At 40.2% G+C, this 18893-nt stretch overlaps 1 protein-coding gene across 3 annotated transcripts in view; it reads right to left on the reverse strand.

The window, feature by feature from the left end:
• rad51ap1 (RAD51 associated protein 1) overlaps positions 1-18893 on the reverse strand; it is a 43512-nt gene that overhangs the window by 22371 nt on the left and 2248 nt on the right. The window contains exons 2-5 of one of the 3 annotated variants that reach the window (XM_078553392.1): positions 15578-15624; positions 13695-13836; positions 12695-12774; positions 9234-9398 (exon numbers count right to left, since the gene is read on the reverse strand). In XM_078553392.1, coding sequence (XP_078409518.1) covers positions 9234-9398; positions 12695-12774; positions 13695-13836; positions 15578-15624 — 434 coding nt within the window. The remainder of the gene's footprint in view (positions 1-9233; positions 9399-12694; positions 12775-13694; positions 13837-15577; positions 15625-18893) is intronic. The other 2 variants (XM_078553393.1, XM_078553395.1) reach the window with 2 other exon arrangements.

Below are 18893 nucleotides of genomic sequence, written 5' to 3' on the forward strand. Positions count from 1 at the left end.
AGATTCCATCAAATCCAATCTTTCTTTACATCCTAAATGAAGTACCAGGATTGTTTTAGACATTAAGCAAAGCCAGCTGCTGCAAAATTCTTGTCGTAAAACCCTGATATCTATCTTATGAAGTTTTTCATTGCCATCAGATCACTTAAAACATTTAATCAAAATCTGCAAGTGTAAATATTTTATTCTGTTAATTAAACTAAAGAAAAGAATGTGGGTTTATTATTCAATTAACATAATTAGATAAATTTAGCTTTAGGAACATTTAAAATAGTTACAAAAGAAGGCAACTATAAATTGACAGTCATATCAAAAGCAATATTTTTGTATTCCTAAGGAATAATCTGCCTTTTTCTTATTATTTAATTCATTCACAGGATGTGGTTAGGCCAGCATTTATTGCCCATCCTTAATTGCCCTTGTTCAGAGAGCATTTAAGAGTCAACCACATTGCTGTGGGTCTGGAGTCATACCTGGCTAGACCAGATAAGGACGTTAGATTTCCTTCCCCATAGGATATTAGTGAACCAGATGGGTTTTTACAACAATCGACATTGGTTTCATGGTAATCATTAGACTTCAAATGCAAATTCCACCATCTGCCATGGTGGAATTCGAACTCTGGTCCCCAGGGCATTACCCTGGGTCTCTATATTACCAGTCCAGTGACAATATCACTATGCCACCTATTGCCCTTTGTGTTGAAGATTTTCCCCCAAGGTATTCTTTATCCCAAGAAGTCTTTCACATACAAGCACAAAACATAACACAGAAAATGCCAGCCTTAGCTCATTGGTAGCATTCTTGCCAGTGGTCATCTTCTGAAATTCTATAGACTCTGGAACAGTTCCTACAGATTGAAGGGTAGCCAATGTAATCCCACTATTTAAAAAGGGAGGTAGAAAGAAAATAGGGAATTATAGACCAGTCAGCCTGATGTCAGTAGTGGGGAAAATTCTAGAGTCCATTATAAAAGATTTAATAGCTGAGCACTTGGAAAACAGTGGCAGAATCGGACAGAATCAGCATGGATTTACGAAAGGGAAATCATGCTTGACAAATCTACTGGAATTTTTCGAGGATGTAACTAGTAGAGTTGATGAGGGGGAGCCAGTGGATGTGGTTTATTTGGACTTTCAGAAGGCTTTCGACAAAGTCCCACATAAGAGATTAGCATGTAAAATTAAAGCACATGGGATTGGAGGGGGGTGGGTAGTGTATTGAGATGGATAGAAAACTGGTTGGCAGACAGGAAAAAAAGAATTGGAATAAACGGGTCTTTTTCCGAATGGCAGGCAGTGACTAGTGGGGTACTGCACCTATTCACAATATGTATTAATGATTTAGATGAGGGAACTAAATGTAACATCTCCAAATTTGCAGATGACACAAAGCTGGGTGGGAGGGTGAGCTGTGAGGAGGATGCAGAGATGCTTCAGTGTGGTTTGGACAAGCTGAGTGAGTGGGCAAATGCATGGCAGATGCAGCATAATGTGGATAAATGTGAGGTTATCCACTTTGGTAGCAAAAACAGGAAGGCAGATTATTATCTGAATGGCTAAAATTGAGAGAGGGGAATGTGCAACGAGACCTGGGTGTCCACGTGCACCAGTCGCTGAAGGTAAGCATGCAGGTGTAGCAGGCGGTAAAGAAGGCAAATGGTACATTGGCCTTCATAGCGAGAGGATTCGAGTACAGGAGCAGGGATGTCTTGCTGCAATTATACAGGGCCTTGGTGAGACCACACGTGGAATATTGTGTGCAGTTTTGGTCTCCTTATCTGAGCAAGGATGTTCTTGCTATGGAGGGAGTGCAGCGAAGGTTTACCAGATTGATTCCTGGGATGGCGGGACTGACATATGAGGAGAGATTGAGTCGGTTCGGATTATATTCGCTGGAGTTCAGAAGAATGAGGGGGGATCTCATAGAAATCTATAAAATTCTAACAGGACTAGACAGGATAGATACAGGAAGGATGTTCCCGATAGTGGGGGAGTCCAGAACCAGGGGTTGCAGTCTGAGGATACAGGGTAGACCATTTAGGACTGAGATGAGGAGAAATTCTTTCACCCAGAGAGTGGTGATCCTGTGGAATTTGTTACCACAGAAAGTAGTTGAGGCCAAAATATTGTATGTTTTCAAGAAGGAGTTGGATATAGCTCTTGGGGTGAAAGGGATCAAAGGATATGGGGAGAAAGCAGGAGCAGACTATTCAGTTGGGTGATCAGCCATGATCGTAATGGCGGAGCAGGCTTAAAGGGCCAAATGGCCCACTCCTGCTCCTATTTTCTATGTTTCTATACAAAAGGTCATGGGGGAGGTATTGAGACTTGAGCAAGTAATTCAGGCTGACACTTCAGTGCAGTACTAAGAAAATGTTGGAGATGCCATCTTTCAGATAAGACATGAAACCAAGGAGCCCCATCTGTCTGCTTGGGTGGATGTAGAAGATCCCATTGTACTATTTTGAAGAAGAACAAGGGAACTTTCTCAGTGTCCTGGTTAATATTCATCCCTCAACCAAAACCACCATCTGGTGACATATCTTATTGCCATTTGAAGACCTTACTGCAAACATATTGGCTGCTGTGTTTCCTACATTAAATGTTAGCTTCACTTTAAAAGTACCTCATTGATTGTAAAGCATTTTGGGAATATCTTGAGAACATGAATTATGCTATATAAATGTAAGACTTTTAATTTTCCTTTGATTAATTTCCCATTTTCTGCCTTGATTTTCATCTTGAAGAAATAATATTTTTCTTTATTTAATAGTGAAAATTTGGCATTTTACATAAAGTATCTACTTTTAAAAATTGTTTGGCTTTAGCCTTTATTCTGTCCCACACATTGTTCCCAGCCTTAGAACAGAAGTCTGAGAAGAGCTTTGTACAGCTGTTTAAAGTGCCATAAGCATCAAGCACCATATGCTCAGTGACAGATTTCGGCTTTACAACAATGAAGGGGACAAAATAATTTCCAAAAATCCAAACAAAAATGCATATTATAACACTAACTACTTTTAAACAGCTATGCAGTTTGAGGAGTGCATGGAGAAAAATTGCTGAGCAATAGATCAGGCCTTTTATACAATGCAGTGAGACTTGACCAAGTCAACTGTTAAAATATTTTTACAGGTCGAATATTCATAGAAGGCAAATGACTATGGCTTTTATTCAAAATAAAATATTCAAGTCCACTGGCTGGGTTCATGGCAAAGTTTTGCTTCCAGCAACGTTTAATGACCTTCCTTCACTCTCTGTATAAATACCCAGTACGTGCAGACACACATGCTCAGAAGCAGATTGATTGTATCTTTATTTAGACTTATGCTTAAATGCTTTTTCAGGATGTTAGATAGTAACCATCGTTAAAAATATACCCAGATTTAACAATTTAAGTGAATTTAACCAAATAAGTAATAATATACAATTAAACTCTGGGCTGCAGCAGGCTGAAAATCATTTATCTTCCTCATCCCAAAACGTTGTGCAATGCAGTCATCTATCCTTAGAACTACAACTGTTGACATATTCAGAAACAATCTTTCACATTAAATTAATTCCGATGCCATACAGTGGTCAACATACACATAGCGTGAATAGATGGTTAGTGGGATAACAGCAGAAGTCTGACCTAAGTGTGATCTTAACTGGAAACCAGTTGAAAGTGAAGCAATGACGTAGAATAATGCACTTTAATGTCTAATTATCATAAACAATAAAAATAAAGAACAGAAGTACCTTTAAATAGCCATCCTTGCCTATAATGTTTAAATGCTTTGCATTCCTCAGCTTGTGTACTGCAGTCCAAATATTCACAAAACAATTTAACATTCTATGCATCCAGGATACGATGCAAAATAATTAGCTAGGTACATGTCTGAATATAAGCATAAGTAAATCACATGCTTTATATTTTTTCATGGGATGTGGCGTCACTGACTAGGTCAGCATTTTATTGCCCATCCCTAACTGCCCTTGAGGTGATGTTGAGCCACCTTCTTGAGCCCCTGCAGTCCATGAGGTGTAGGTACCCAGAGTGCTGTTAGGCAGGGAGTTCCAGGATTTTGATCCAGCGACAGTGAAAGAACAGCGACATAGTTCCAAGTTAGGATGGTGTGTGGTTTGGAGGGGAACTTGTAGGTGGTGGTGTTCCCATGCATCTACTGCTCTTGTCCTTCTAGGTGGTAGAGGTTGTGGGTTTGGAAGGTGCTGTTGAAGGAGTCTTGGTGAGTTGTTGCAGTGCAATTGTAGATGGCACACACTGCTGCCACTGTGCGGTGATGGTGGTGGTGGAGTGAGCGGATGTTGAAGGTAGTGGATGGGGTGCCAATAAAGCGGCTGTTTTGTCCTGGATGGCGTTGAGTTTCTTGAGTGTTATTGGAGCTGCACTCACCCAGGCAAGTGGACAGTATTCCATCATCATACTCCTGACATGTGCCTTGTAGATGGTGAACAGGCTTTGAGGAGTCAGGAGATGAGTTACTCAATTATTCAGGAGAAATTTATCAGCTTTAACAAGGCCTCTAGCTGTAGCAGCAGACATTTATCAATAATTGTTACAACTTTTAAAGTTGTTAATTTATGTTAGGGCTCGGATATTATTGATCCCGGAACATTAGAAATAAGAAAAACTTCTTAAATTATCCTGTATCTTCACAAGATCTATTTGTTAGAGAAGCCCGAAGGGCAAAATTGGCAAAAGCAAGCATCTGTGGAATGTCCTCCTCATTTCCTGACAATTAGCATTCAGCTTTGAATGAGATATGTAACTGAACTACAACTCTACTGACCTCAAATTACCATGTCATCCCAACGTGATAGCTTCACCCAAAAACAATTAACAGGCAATGCATTACCCTAAAGTCTGGATTTTAAAGTTTACAAAGGATCTTTCTTCAAAAAAGTTATTGGTTAATGGGGAAAAATACACATTTCAACTAAGCTTGCTGAATTCACGTGCCATGATCATTTATATATGCATAGCATCTTTCTGTAACCGTTTCTTTGATTAGCTCATACTCAAATTCCATCACTCTTTCCTGGTATGTCGGTTTCCATTCCTCCATTCAGAATGTGATTTTGTTCAATTAGGCATTTTTGTGTTTTTTTGTTAACAGAAATTCCATCCCCATAATTTCTAGAATCCCATGCATCACTTTAAATAATAAGAGTTAACAAAAGAACAAGTTTACACATAAAATCCCCAAAGTATTTCTTTCACAAAAATTAAACACTTAGGGCAGAATTTTCCCAGCCCATTGAAGACGGGATTGGGGGCGAGATGGATATCGGGTTGGGATCCCAATGTGGTCCTGCCCTCTGCTGGCTTTCTCCGGGGTGGCATTGAACACTTTTGGATCTGCCAGGTAAGTAATTAAGAAGTTCACATAGTTAAGAAGCCAATTATGAGGTGCCTTATCCCTGAACCCTGGATTTTCCAGCCATGGTATATGTTTCCTGAACTGTCAGCAACTTAGCAGGGCCATTGATACGCGTACCGAGCAGAAAGAGCTTCTTCAGTGAAACTGACGAACTGGGAAAATTTTGATCAGTTACACTGAACAGCTCAAGCCATGGCCATTGTGAGACTTGTTTTGAGCACTCCTGCTCTCACAGAGTACTTTCAGTGCTTGATGGTGATTGTCAACTTCTTGGAATGTACTTCACCTTTCCAGCACTTCATTTACCTTCATGCTGTACTTCCCTGCTGCCAGCTTTCACCATGGCATGGGAGCAGTTCCACTTCTGCTAAAGGTCAATAGCAGAGACCACATCATTGCCAACTGCTCCTGCAGCACTAACTGCTGTCTCCTTAGCCACATGCCCCTCCACAGGGCAGACGGGATGGACACAGATTCAGCTGGAAGGCAGCAAGTCCCCTCCCCCAACCCCAACCCAGGGTCTAATGTCAGAGGATCAGTTCTCTGAACATGTCTGAGCACCAGTGCCTCAGGTTCTCATGGCAAGTCACTGCTGACATCTGCAGTCCCCTGGAACAAGATTTCCTTCCCAGTGGAGCAGGTGGGCACACACTGCCAATGGCCAATAAGATGCTTGTCTCTGGAGGACGATCACCCCTTCAACCACTGGGTCTCTGCCTCTAGCCAAGTTGTGTGTTCTCTTCTCCTGCAAGGTGGGGGTGTGAGGTGCCTGTTGGGAGAGGAATGAGTGGAACTGCAAGGTGTATTGACCTGAGTGAGGAATGCTATGCAGGAGATTGCTGAGAAAGTCAAGTGCGTGGGACTTGGAATCTGAAAGTTTTTATGCCACTCACCTTTAATGCCTTCCTGAGGTCACAGATCCTCTTGGTGCACTCTCTCCATGTTGGGGGGGAGCAAACTTTTGCTGCTGATTTCCTTGGTTACTTCCATCCATTCTGTCACATGTTGTTGTCCCTTTAATTAGCGATCCTTTCTTTGACAGAATAGACACATCACCCAGCCCACCTTCCTTGATTGGCCAGGGAATTGTTCCTTCCTACACCACCTCTCCGATCATACATTTAATCCCTTAATCAGGGCATTTAAATGTGGTGATTTACTTGCAATGCAAATATGGAAAATCAAGCAGCCAGGTAACGAGATACTATTATTAGCCCAGTCTATCACTGACCAAGGTGAAGGTAATCATCTCAGACTGGTAATACACTGCATTACCAACAATATTAATACCCAGTACAAGGGGAGCCCATTTGGTCCATTGCTCTTATGTTGATGCTAACTCTTCATCTGGACCCAATAACTAATTTCCTCCTTTCCCCCACCATCCCCCTTGTTCTTTTATATGCATTCATTTCAAATATTTCTTGATTATACACTGTGCCAATAACTACTTGTGATAAAGTATTCCATGTTCTTATACCCCCATCCCTAAATGAAGCAATTGTTTTGCGTGATCTTCGAGTGATAATCCTCAATCTATGTAAACTGATGCAACCAAGAGAAACAATCCTTCACTATTTACCCTCTCAAAATTGATAACTTTCAAAACTAAAATTATATACCCCTGAATTTTCTCAGTTACAATAGAAAGGTCAAATTTGTTAGTCCTTTTTCCACAACCAGAACCTCTAATTCCAGATACCATTCCTGTGAATCTTCACTGTGCTTTTTCATGGTTCCAATATCCTTGCTTTAATATTGTTTCCAAAACAACTTCGATCAATGTATGCATTTAACATCACCTTCCTTGTCTTTTTTATGCAAATGCCTCTTCATACAAAACCCAGAATCCTATTAGCCATCTCATTCTTATTCTATCTGCAATCTCATGTTTAAGTATTTGCACTCAGAGAACTTTGATTCCTCCACTCAAAAAATTACATTATTTATAGTCTACTTCCATTATGGTTATTTTCTCCTAAATTTAAAACTTTAGATTTCTTGGTATGGAACTGTATATACTCGCTTACTATTGTAGCCTGCCTATGCCCTTCTACATTCTTCCTCACAGATAACAATGTCCCTGATTTTGTATCATCAGCAGAATTAGATATTTTGTCTTTTGTGCCTGGGCCCAAATAACTTTTACGAATGGAAAATGAAAAAAAATGCCCCCCCATAGATTCCAGGGATTTGCCACTACCAACACCCCACAAGTTCGATTCCTGCTGCCAAATACTGAAAAGTACTTGTTCCCCTTAAGTCAATATATTAAGTTAGGTCCTACAAGTTTTGATTGATCTCAGAATTGCAGATATAGCCAGCGTGGTGAATCAGCTAAAGCTGCCTTAGTTAATCCCTAACAAAAACTAGATGAATACCTGGTTAAAAATTTGGACTGGATAGTCTAAGAATGACTTTGGACATGATTAAACATCGATTGGACCACAAGTTAGGTCGTGTAAAATGTAACTGCTTGAAATTAAATAATGTGGATTGGTACATTAGGTGGAACTTTGCTGTCTTAGGGTTCAATTTGCATAGTTTTATCTTGATCCTGGGGGTTACAATTGACCAGAAACTGAACTGGACTAGCTATATAAATACTGTGGCTACAAGAGCAGGTCAGAGGCTAGGAATCCTGCAGCGAGTAACTCACCTCCTGACTACCCAAAACCTGTCCACCATCTACAAGGCACAAGTCAGGACTGTGATGGATTACTTTCCACTTGCCTGGATGAGTGCAGCTCCAACAACACTCAGGAGCTTGGCACCATCCAGGACAAAGCAGCCTGCTTGATTGGCAACACATCCACAAACATTCATTCCCTCCACCACCAACGAACAGTGGCAGCAGTGTGTACCATTTACAAGATGCACTGCAGGAGCTCACCAAGGCTCCTTAGGCAGCATCTTCCAAACCCACGACCAATACCATCTAGAAGGACAAGGGCAGCAGATACATGGGAACACCACCACCTGGAAGTTCCCCTCCAAGCCACTCACCATCCTGACTTGAAAATGTATTGCCGTTCCTTCACTGTCGCTGGGTCAAAATCCTGGAACTCTCTCCCTAACAGCCCTGTGGGTGTACCTACACTACAGGGACTGCAGTGGTTCAAGAAGGCAGCTCGCAACTACCTTCTCAAGGGCAAATAGGGATGGACAATAAATGCCGGCCTAGTCAGCAACGCCCATATCCCGTAAATGAATTTAAAAAAATCTTAGAGAGGGTATGCCTGTGAATATTTACATTCCGCAAACTAGTTCAGTTGCATGGAACAACAGTAATGCAAGCTGCACAAGGTCTTCTGGGAGGGCCAGACTAGATGAGCCAAATTGCCCTGTCTCATCTTATACTTTGGAATGTACTTATCCATTATCATGCTTATCACACATGTAAAATCAGCAGTTTACTTGGAATTGGATTTGGAAAATTATCAAGGACAGAAATCACCATCACAGGCAAAATGTACACCTCATATCGTGCATCTAAAACAAATACCATTAGCAAAGTCAACTCCCATTAAACAAAATGAACACCTTTCAATGAAATTCAAATTAAAATGAGTGAATTTTGTACTTTACTGTATATTCTTAATTATGAATATCAAAACATATCCTTTATTCACTTAATGTGTAAAAATTATAACTGGGGCCAATGATGTGTGAAACTTAAATATTCACTTAATAAAAATAAAGCACGAAACTGCTTTTGTTACTAGACATTACTATAAATTTGTTGAGAGAAAATAGTTCTATATTATCATTTCTTCTACATTTAATGTAAGCACTTACTTAACCCAGGCAGTAATGATTTTGTAATTATTAGTTACCAGCTACTCACTTGCCAAATACTCTTTTTCACCTGCAGAATCCTCTTCACATTCACCATCACTACCTTTCTCATCAAGTAGAATTTGCTTCTGTTTTGATGTAGCTCCAGCTGCTGCTCGCCTTTGTCTAGGTCGAACTGATGTGCCTTCAGTTTCAGCAGAAATCTTATCTAAGGCTATAGAAAAACACTAGCTATGAATTACAACAGTCATTGTGCTGAATAGCATAATAAAATAAAACATAATACTAATAATCTACAATTTATTGTATAGTAAAAATGGTACATGTAGCATACATTTTCCCTCTGCCAAATTCCTGCATTTCCTGCCAGTAACACTTGATAAATACTTGAGTAAATGACAAAGCTAGGATTCTGCCCCGCAGTATGTAGTTTAACTAGTTAAGCTATAAATTTAATGCAATACTTGCATCGCCCCAGTACTGAATAAAAACCATTACTCCCATTCAGAGGGACAAAATCTTAAAACTCACTAACCAATCACATATCCAGTCTTCTATTTAATGCCTTTGAACACTCACCAGCTACTAGAGGCTGAAAACAATATATTAAAAGCAGCACCTCCTTCCCCCTCTGCACTGAATTCTCACCTGCACCAAATTCCCAAGTTAGCACTCGTACTTTGAAGCACTCTGTCCTCAGCCTAATCTGTGCCCTGGAGCCTAACCAGCAATCAAACCTTTCAGAGATTTTTAAAATTCTGCTATTTGCTTCTACCCCTTTTATGTGGTAGGAGCCCAGGATACCGGCAAGATACAAACACTATTGCATTAAAATTTATAGCTTAACTGGTTAAACTACATACTTAATACAATTCATTTAGCAGTCAAGTGATATTTCCAAACTTAATCTAAGTAGTTAAATAAAACACAACAAAGATAGCAGGGCAGGCAATATGTTACAACTATAGATGTGGGAACTGGTGGAAACTGTTGTGATCCACAGCAACCACATCTGCAGCAAGTCTCTAAAACTGAAGCAACTTCAGTTCAGAGTTGATGAGCTGGAGTCCAAACTTCGGACACTGTGATGCATCGGGGAAGGGTACAGATACCTGGAAATTTTATTCCAGGAGGTAGTCACACCCCTTAGGCTAGGTACTTCTATTTAGTCTGTGGTCAGGGGCAGGAGAGTGCGACTGCGAGTGAGGCAGGTATGAGGACCTCAGAAATAGCAATGAAGGAGCCTCAGCCCTTGCCAACTGTCCAACAGGTTCAATGTTCTTGCAGCTTGAGTGGACGAGAGCAGGGGCTGCAGGGAGGATGAGCAAATTGACCACGGCATTATGGCACAGGGAGCCATTCAACTTGGGGGTCATGGTGGGGGGAGGGGGGGCAGTGGAGTAAAAGGGAATATGACTGTAGAAGTGGAAAGTATAGTTAGGATAGGTCCTGTTCTCTGCAGCTGAGAGGTTGAGACCCGAAGGCTGTATTGCATGTCCAGCACCAGGGTTAGGGACATCTTCTCGAGACTGGAGAGGAACTTGAAGGGGAAGGATCCAGTGCTGCGGTGCATGTGGGTACCAATGATAGAGGTAGGATCAAGAAAGAGAAACCGCTGAGGGAGTATGAGCAGCTAGGGACTAAATCAAAAAAGCAGAACCTCAAAAGGTGATATTTCTGGATTACTACCTGAGCCATGAGAAAGTTGGCATGGGATGAATAAGATCAGAGTTGAATGCGTGGCTCAAAGATTAGTGTGGGAGAAATGGGTTTCAATTCATGGGACACTGGCACCAGTAAGTGCAGGAAGGTGGCACTGAGGTAGAAGATCAACCAGGATCTAGTCAAATGGCAGAGCAGGCCAAAAGGCCTACTCCTGCTCCTATGTAGCTATATACTGTTACAATGGCCTTCACCTGAACTGCGCTGGGACCAGTGTACTGGTGAATCATAAAACTAGTGAAGTGAGGGCTTTAAAATAGCGGGGGAGATGGTTCAGGTGAGGGGAGATTTGGAAAGTTAGCGTAAAGGGACAAGGCAGGGTAGCGACGTGGGAATGATAACCAGAGTGTGACAGGAAGGGACAGAGCATACAAACATAAGAATGCACTAGCAAATAAGGTCACAGTAGGGAAAAATCGTAAAAAGACAGAGTAAAAGGCTCTTCATCTGAATGCACGCAGCATGGATGAACTGATAGCACAGATAGAGGGGAGGTAATGGCATAGTGGTATTGTCACTGGACTAGTAATCCAGAGACCCAGAGTAGTGCTCTGGGGACCCGGGTTCGAACCCCACCACGGCAGATGGTGGAATTTGAGTTCAATAAAAATGTGGAATTAAAAGCCTAATGATGGCCATGAAACCATTGTCAATTGTTGCATCTGGTGACACCAGACCACATAGCAATGTGGTTGACTCTTAAATGCCCTCTGAACAAGGAACGATACCCACATTCCATGAATAAATAAATGATCATGGTTGCAAGATGACCACAGCTGGGAACAAATATTCAAGGGTATTTGGCATTTCGGAAGGAAAGGAAAAGAAGATGGGGTAGCTCTGTTAATAAAGGATGAGATCAATACAGAAATGAGAAATGGTCTTGGCTTGGAAGATCAAAATGTAGAATCATTTTGTATGGAGATAAGAAATAGCAAAGAAGTCACTGGTGGGAGGAGTTTATAGAGCCCCTGACAGTAGCTACACTGTAGAGCAGTGTATAAATCAAGAAATAATGGGGACTTGTAAGAAAGGTACTGCAATAACCATGGGAGATTTCAATCTTCATATTGACAAATCAAATTGGCAAAAGAAGCCTGAAGGCTGACTTTATTGAGCATGTTCAGGACAGCTTCTTAGAACCATGGACTGCAGTGGTTCAAGGAGGCAGCTCACCACCATCTTCTCAAGGGCAATTAGAGATGGGCAATAAATGCTGGCCTAGCCAGCAATGTCCACATCCCATGAACTAATTTTTACAAATGACTGTTTTTCCAACCTCCATGCAGATGGGTCCTTCCTACAGACATGCCACTTCAGTATAGTTCTCTCGCCAGTCACTGGGACTATACCCATGACTTTGTTGCAGAGCACAATACTTGTTAGTAATTTTTTCCAGCCCAGATTAAAAATTTTTACTAAGGGCAGGCCTTAGCCAGAGTAGAAACAAAGGATCAACTTTTTGTTGAATTATGTATTCTTGAAAATAACTCACTGAGCCCACTCATCATACTAAAGGAGATGGAGGGAGTTCAACAACTTCTGAATATCATAAAATACCTTCTATTTAAAAAGGTGGGATGTCTCAGTCCTAACTACATTTCCACCTTTAAAATACGAGTACTAAATACCTATTATCAATGGGGTGGAAAATTCTGTTTTGCTTCAGCCCAATTACACAAAATGTTTTGTTACGTTTATTGAGATAACAATTCAACTGGGATAAGAATTGTGTTATTTACTAAAGCATTGATGGCATCTACCTTGTTAAAAGATGTCAGTTCTCACCTTCACTGGTTGGCTCTTGCACTGATAGGACTAATGCAGCTTCTAAGTTTCTTTGATAAAGCTTTTCATCAAGTGGCAATCTGTATTATTAAGCAATCTGTTCAAATTATCAAAATTCCAAAGCAAACAGCATTAACAGCCCAAGTACAAGGAAAAGTACACAGACATGCACATTATCAATAAATATTTGGAAAAGTACACAGACATGCACATTATCAATAAATATTTGGCAACACAAAGAAAAAACATCTCTCCAAATCTTCACAAATTAAACAATGACAATGATTATTGGTATTTCTCATTTCTCCCTCACTCATTTAACAGCACAGTTATTATGAATATGCTCAATTGCTTCACGTTCTTTTTTTCTTTTGCTGGCAACAGTCTTCAGAATTGAAATGAATGGTTAGAATTTTGCTGCAAAGATTAACCAAATCTTTGAAATCTGTCTATGGGATATTTGAAGTCTTGAAGAATTGAGTTAAGGGAATAAAGTAAAATTGCTGATAATAACAAAATCAAAATGAGATAAGTACCCCTGGGAACTGGCCACTCATTAAAAAGAAAACATTACACTTCAATGAAAGCGTGACACTGAGGAAGGACAAGCTGATGTCACTAGTTGGGTTTGCCAATAAATACTTTTGCACTGACCAGCAGGGACTAATTTTCCACTCAGTGGTAGCACATTTAATAGAGTTTTGTTGTTTAAAGAACGGTAATTTTTAATAAATAGAATTAGAACATACAAATTGACAGATATCACTTTTAAGAAAGAAAAAAACTCGCATTTATTCACATTTATTTATTTAGAATAGCCTGCAAAATTGTAAGCTGATCAGTGATCCTGTGTGTATTGCAAGGTATGAAGGGAAAAAAATTTGATGGAAGAGGAAGGAGTGATACTGATTCTGCATGCAAGAGGAAAACTAGGCTGTGGTGATATCCCAACTCTTAGCAGTGCTCACTGATATCATCTTATGTTACAAACAAACATCACCTTTCCTTAGTTAGTTCCTTTTTGACCTTTGCATCTTGACTGCCAGAATTTTTAATATTTTTTTCTTTTCTTTGCTTCTGATCCTTAGGCATTAGACGGGACTTTTTACTTGGAGGAGCAGATACACATGCAAAATCTTCATCTGCAAAAACATATGTATAAACACTGAAAAATATTCACTGTTCCAGTGTACACGCAATTGTTCACTTGAGAAAAATCACTATCCTTGCAAAGCTCAAAGGTTAATGGATTATTTCACACAACATCAACTACAGGTAAGGAGAAACTTGTGAAATCAGGAAATGTTATTCTAGGCTAAAGAAACTAGGATCTGAGGTTAGTTTAACAGGTTACTAAACTAAATACTACTTAGACAAGAAATGATGATTCAGCAAAACCAAACAAATGAAAAAGCATTGATTTCTAATTCTAAAGGGAGGTGATATGGGACTTAGACAGGAAACAAGAAACAATGGATAGAATCAGACTTCACGGATGATCAGAGAAATGGCTGGGCTTTATTTCTTAACATAGTATACATATTTTACCACTATATATGCTTCTTAAAAATGAGAGCTGTGTTTGCTGGAACAGAGAAAATTTAGGGTTGAGGGTTCAAGTCCAAGTCCAAATATTCAAAATTACGCAACAATTTGAGGTGGCTGGTGAAAACCTATTTCTACATACGAACATACAAATTAGGAGCATGAATAGGCCATTCGGCCCCTCGAGCCTGCTCTGCCATTCAATTAGGTCATAGCTGATCTGAATGTAACCTCAACCCCACATTCCTGCATACCCCCAATAACCTTTCACCCCACTGTTAATCAAGAATCTATCTAGCTCTGCCTTAAAAATATTCAAAGACTGCTTTCACCACCTTTTGAGGAAGAGAGTTCCAAAGACTCACTACCCACTGAGAGAAAAAAATTCTCTTCATCTCTGTCTTAAATGAGCGACCCCTTATTTTTAAACAGTGACCCCTAGTTCCAGATTCTCCCACAAAAGGAAACATCCTCTTCACATCCACCCTGTCAGGACTCCTCAGGATCTTAAAGGTTTCAATTAAGTCGCCTCTTACTCTTCTAAATGCCAGTGGATACAAGCCTAACCTGTCCAACCTTTCCTCATAAGGCAACCCGCCCATTCCTGTAATTAGTCTAGTAAATCTTCTCTGAACTACTTCTAACACATTTACATCTTTCTTTAAATAAGGAGACCAGTACTGTACACAATACTCCAGATGTGGTCTCACCAATGAACAGTACAACTGAAGCTTAACCTCCCTACTTTTGTAATCAATTCCCCTCACAATAAATGATAACATTCTATTAGCTTTCCTAATTACCTGCTGTACCTGCATACTAACCTTTTGTGATTCATGCACTAGGACATCCAGATCCCTCTGAATCTCAGAGCTCTGCAATCTCTCACCATTTAGATAATAAGCTTCATTTTTATTCTTCCGCCAAAATGAGCAATTTCACATTTGCCCACAGTACACTCCATTTGCCAGATGTTTGCCCACTCACTTAACCTATCTATGTCTCTTTGTAGCCTCCTGCTAGTCAATAGATCAGGAACAAATAGATATAAACTCAGGGTTAGTACTTGAAGCATAAAGGAAGCAGTTAGCAGAAAATTTTCATGCTTAGAACATGGAATACTTTACCATGTGACTATTTAAGATCACATTTAAATTGGAATTAAATAGGTGGAAAAAAAGGCCACAGGCAAACAGCATGAAAATGAGATTACAATAGGCAGCTCCAGTGTGGGAGCTCAAGCTGACACATGTGACTGCACGGCTTTGTTGCGCACCAAAATTTCTATATTTCATAGAAAGCCAATACACACGTTTTAAACTTTTACTCAAAACTCACCATCATCAAAGTCTTCACACTGTGAATAATCTACAACTTTCTTGGTCCTAGTGACAACAAAAAGAAACATTTTTTTTTACTTCTCACAGCCTTAAAATAGAAAGCTCCAGAAAAAATTCTCCTGAAATATCATTTTGAAGAATATTTCAAAACCATACTAATTGAAAGGAACAACATTTTGAAAATCCAATAACAATAGAGTTACTCAATGCATAAGGCCAAGTTTAAAATTAAGTTTGCAACTTTGACAATTAATTGGATTTATTTATTCAAGTTAAAAGCAATGCTCATAGCAAGGGGAGAAGAGTTTATTTTTTTAATAGCAAATTATAATGCTCTGAAACATACTGCTGAAAGGGTGGAGGAGGCAAATTTAATAGTAACTCTTAAAAGCAAATCCGATAAAAAGCTAGCTTCAGTTTAGGATAAGACACCATGTGACATTTTGAAGTTTCTACAACCAACCTTCTTAGCCTAAATTATGTCAGCTCTTGTATCTTAAAACCCTTCCCAGTACTCTCATATTGGAAACCACTTCAATTTCTAAACCCCACATCCATCCTTTCTCAACCTGGCACCACCGCTACAGCACCCTGCAACCCTCCTCTGATCACAGCCAAGCCTTTCAACCTTTCTCCCACCACTGCTTAACCCTGACTCCCTTCACCACTAGTGTCTCCCCACATACCAATCTGAGACCACCACTCCACTACTTGCATAGCCTACCCATACCTTCCCCACATCTATAAGTCCTTTCCCCAAATTCTCACTCTGAAGCACTCCCAATGCTCACTCGTTCAGAACGTACAATTTAAAAAAAAACTTTCTTCCATACCTTTCCTCGCACCACTTCATCATCTCTCCTTCCCAATACTTCATTCCACCAATCACATTTGTTCTCATCACCAAACTACATGCAACCATAATTTTCTTCCTCTTTTACTTCTAACCTGTGTACCCCATCACTCAAACTGCTTGCCATAACCAACCTCAGCTGCCTTTTTTCTCCCTCCTCCCCATAAATTTCACACCACCCACCACTGAATACAGATGCCCAATTGTTCTCTCTTCTCCCACCAGTCACACAATCAAATTCACGTTCTCAGACAAACTCCAAAGTCACCATTTCCCCTTTAACAAATTTTCTACAGCTCCCTGCTTCATGGCACATCCACTTTCCCCAACTCACAAATAGACACTCACAAATATTAAAAACATATTTTTGTATTATATCTGTAGACAAATATTCATACGCTATACTGAATACACAGTTTAAAACATTACCATACACAAGGACATATGGATGATGAGTGAAAAAAAAAGAACTTTATCCAATATTTTACACATTGAAAAAACTATTTAATTTACAAGCCAATAATACAAGTTACACCATTTGCAAATAAAACAGTATCAAAGTGAAGCATTATAGTCCTTTCAGCCTGAGATGTAGATTCAAAACCATTTAAAGTCTCACATTCCACTTCCTCACCAGTGCCGGCTTCTCATTAATGCTTTTCAAAGCCTCAATGGTACATCCCTTGCCAACCAACCATTTCCATTAGGACACAGAAAGCCAAGAACAAAATTAAAAGGTGTTTTAAGAAATTACGAAAGCATAGATTGTTTTTCATAATGAATGACTAAGGGAAACCCCACTATATTTTTAAGGAAAGTACAGATAAATATTTGAAGCAGAGGAAATTACAAGACCGGGCAGAAAAAGCAGAAATTAGTTTTAGATTGCTCTGAAAAGAGTCAACAGACACAATAACCCTCTTCTTCTGCAAAAACTTCTATGATTCCCTTTTGAGAGAACTTTCCTTCAAATAGTTTGGTGTAGAGAATTCCATATTTTAGGCACCTTCTGTATAAATAAGTATTTTCCAACCATCCATTTTATTCTTTTTATAGTTACCTTAAATTTCACTCTCATGTTACTGACCAGTGGAAACACCCAGCACTATTTACCCTACCAGAGCACTTCATAACCTTGAAGCGTTCTAGCAGTTCACCTCTTAACTTTCGTAACTTCAAGGGGAAGAAAGATCAACATTTTCAGGTTTCTTTTCACAACTGTTACCACTCAACCCTGGTAATGTTCCTAGTAAATCTATAAGGCATCTTATCTATCAATTTATGGCATTCAAACAAAAGCATGCTCAAAACTACATTCAATTCAACTGGAATCAAACTTTCCTGCTCTGTATTTTATGGCTCTATATGCAGAAGCTAACTGGATAAGGCAAAGACAAAAGTGGATCCTAAACTGTTAACCATTTTGAACCCATGTATTTGCATACCAAGGTGCCTCTGCTCCTTTCCTTCTTCAAAACCCTCCCATTTAAAATATCTTTCCAAATCTCAATTTCAAAACGTATGACTTCAGTTTTCCACCTATCCACAGACTCTGTTAGCCTATGTCCTTCAAGTCTCTCACAATCCACACTACAATTTACCATACTCACTAATTTGGTACAATTTGTTCATACTTCCTAATTCCAGGTCATTTGTGTATATAGTAAATTAGATCAGCATTAGCATAAATCTCTGTGAAACACCAGTCACTACATCTGCAAAATTGTTCATAGTATCGATTAAAATACTCAAGTGCAGCAAATAACTGGTTGTCTGACTCTTTGTTGCTATCATTCCTTGACGGATGGATTTGGAGACAGGAGCAACAAACAGCAAGTTCTGGCAAACACTCTGAATGGACAACCTCTCCATCAATCATGTGAGACAGAAATTTTTGCACACACAAATTATTATAAGCTCCCACTCACCCTACCTCCCCCGAAGGCTCCCTTCACCCTTGAAGACTCCCACTCCTCTCCTGCCAGGTTCAACCCACTCTCCTCTCAGGGCACCACATATTCTGCAGTAACCCTGCCATCACCCCCCAAGTCTCCCTTCCACTCCCTCCCCCCAGTCTCACTGTCTTTTCCTGACTTCTCCAAGCTCCCTGCCCATTGCCTTTGCCCCCTTATTCACCTCTACCAAGGCTGCGTCACACTTTCCCCCCTCTCAAACCAGAATTTGCCCCTCCTCTACACCAAACCCAGCTTCCATTCTCCTCCCCTCCAAGCCCATTCCGTTTCCTGAGGATTCCGTCTCTCCAACCCCCTGCAGTCTCTGCCCTCAGCCCCACCCCACTCACCCTTCACCCATCTCCTCCCTCTCCCCTCTTCCGTCCACACCCTCTCCCTAAACCCCCTCAACCCCACCCCTTCAACCCCGCTTCCGCACACCCTCTCAGCACCAGCCCCTCTTCCCCTACCGCCACCCCCTGCTCCCACTGAGTGTCCCACTCACCTCC

Source organism: Cetorhinus maximus, chromosome 12 (assembly GCF_964194155.1).
Source record: "Cetorhinus maximus chromosome 12, sCetMax3.hap1.1, whole genome shotgun sequence".
NCBI lineage: Eukaryota > Metazoa > Chordata > Chondrichthyes > Lamniformes > Cetorhinidae > Cetorhinus > Cetorhinus maximus.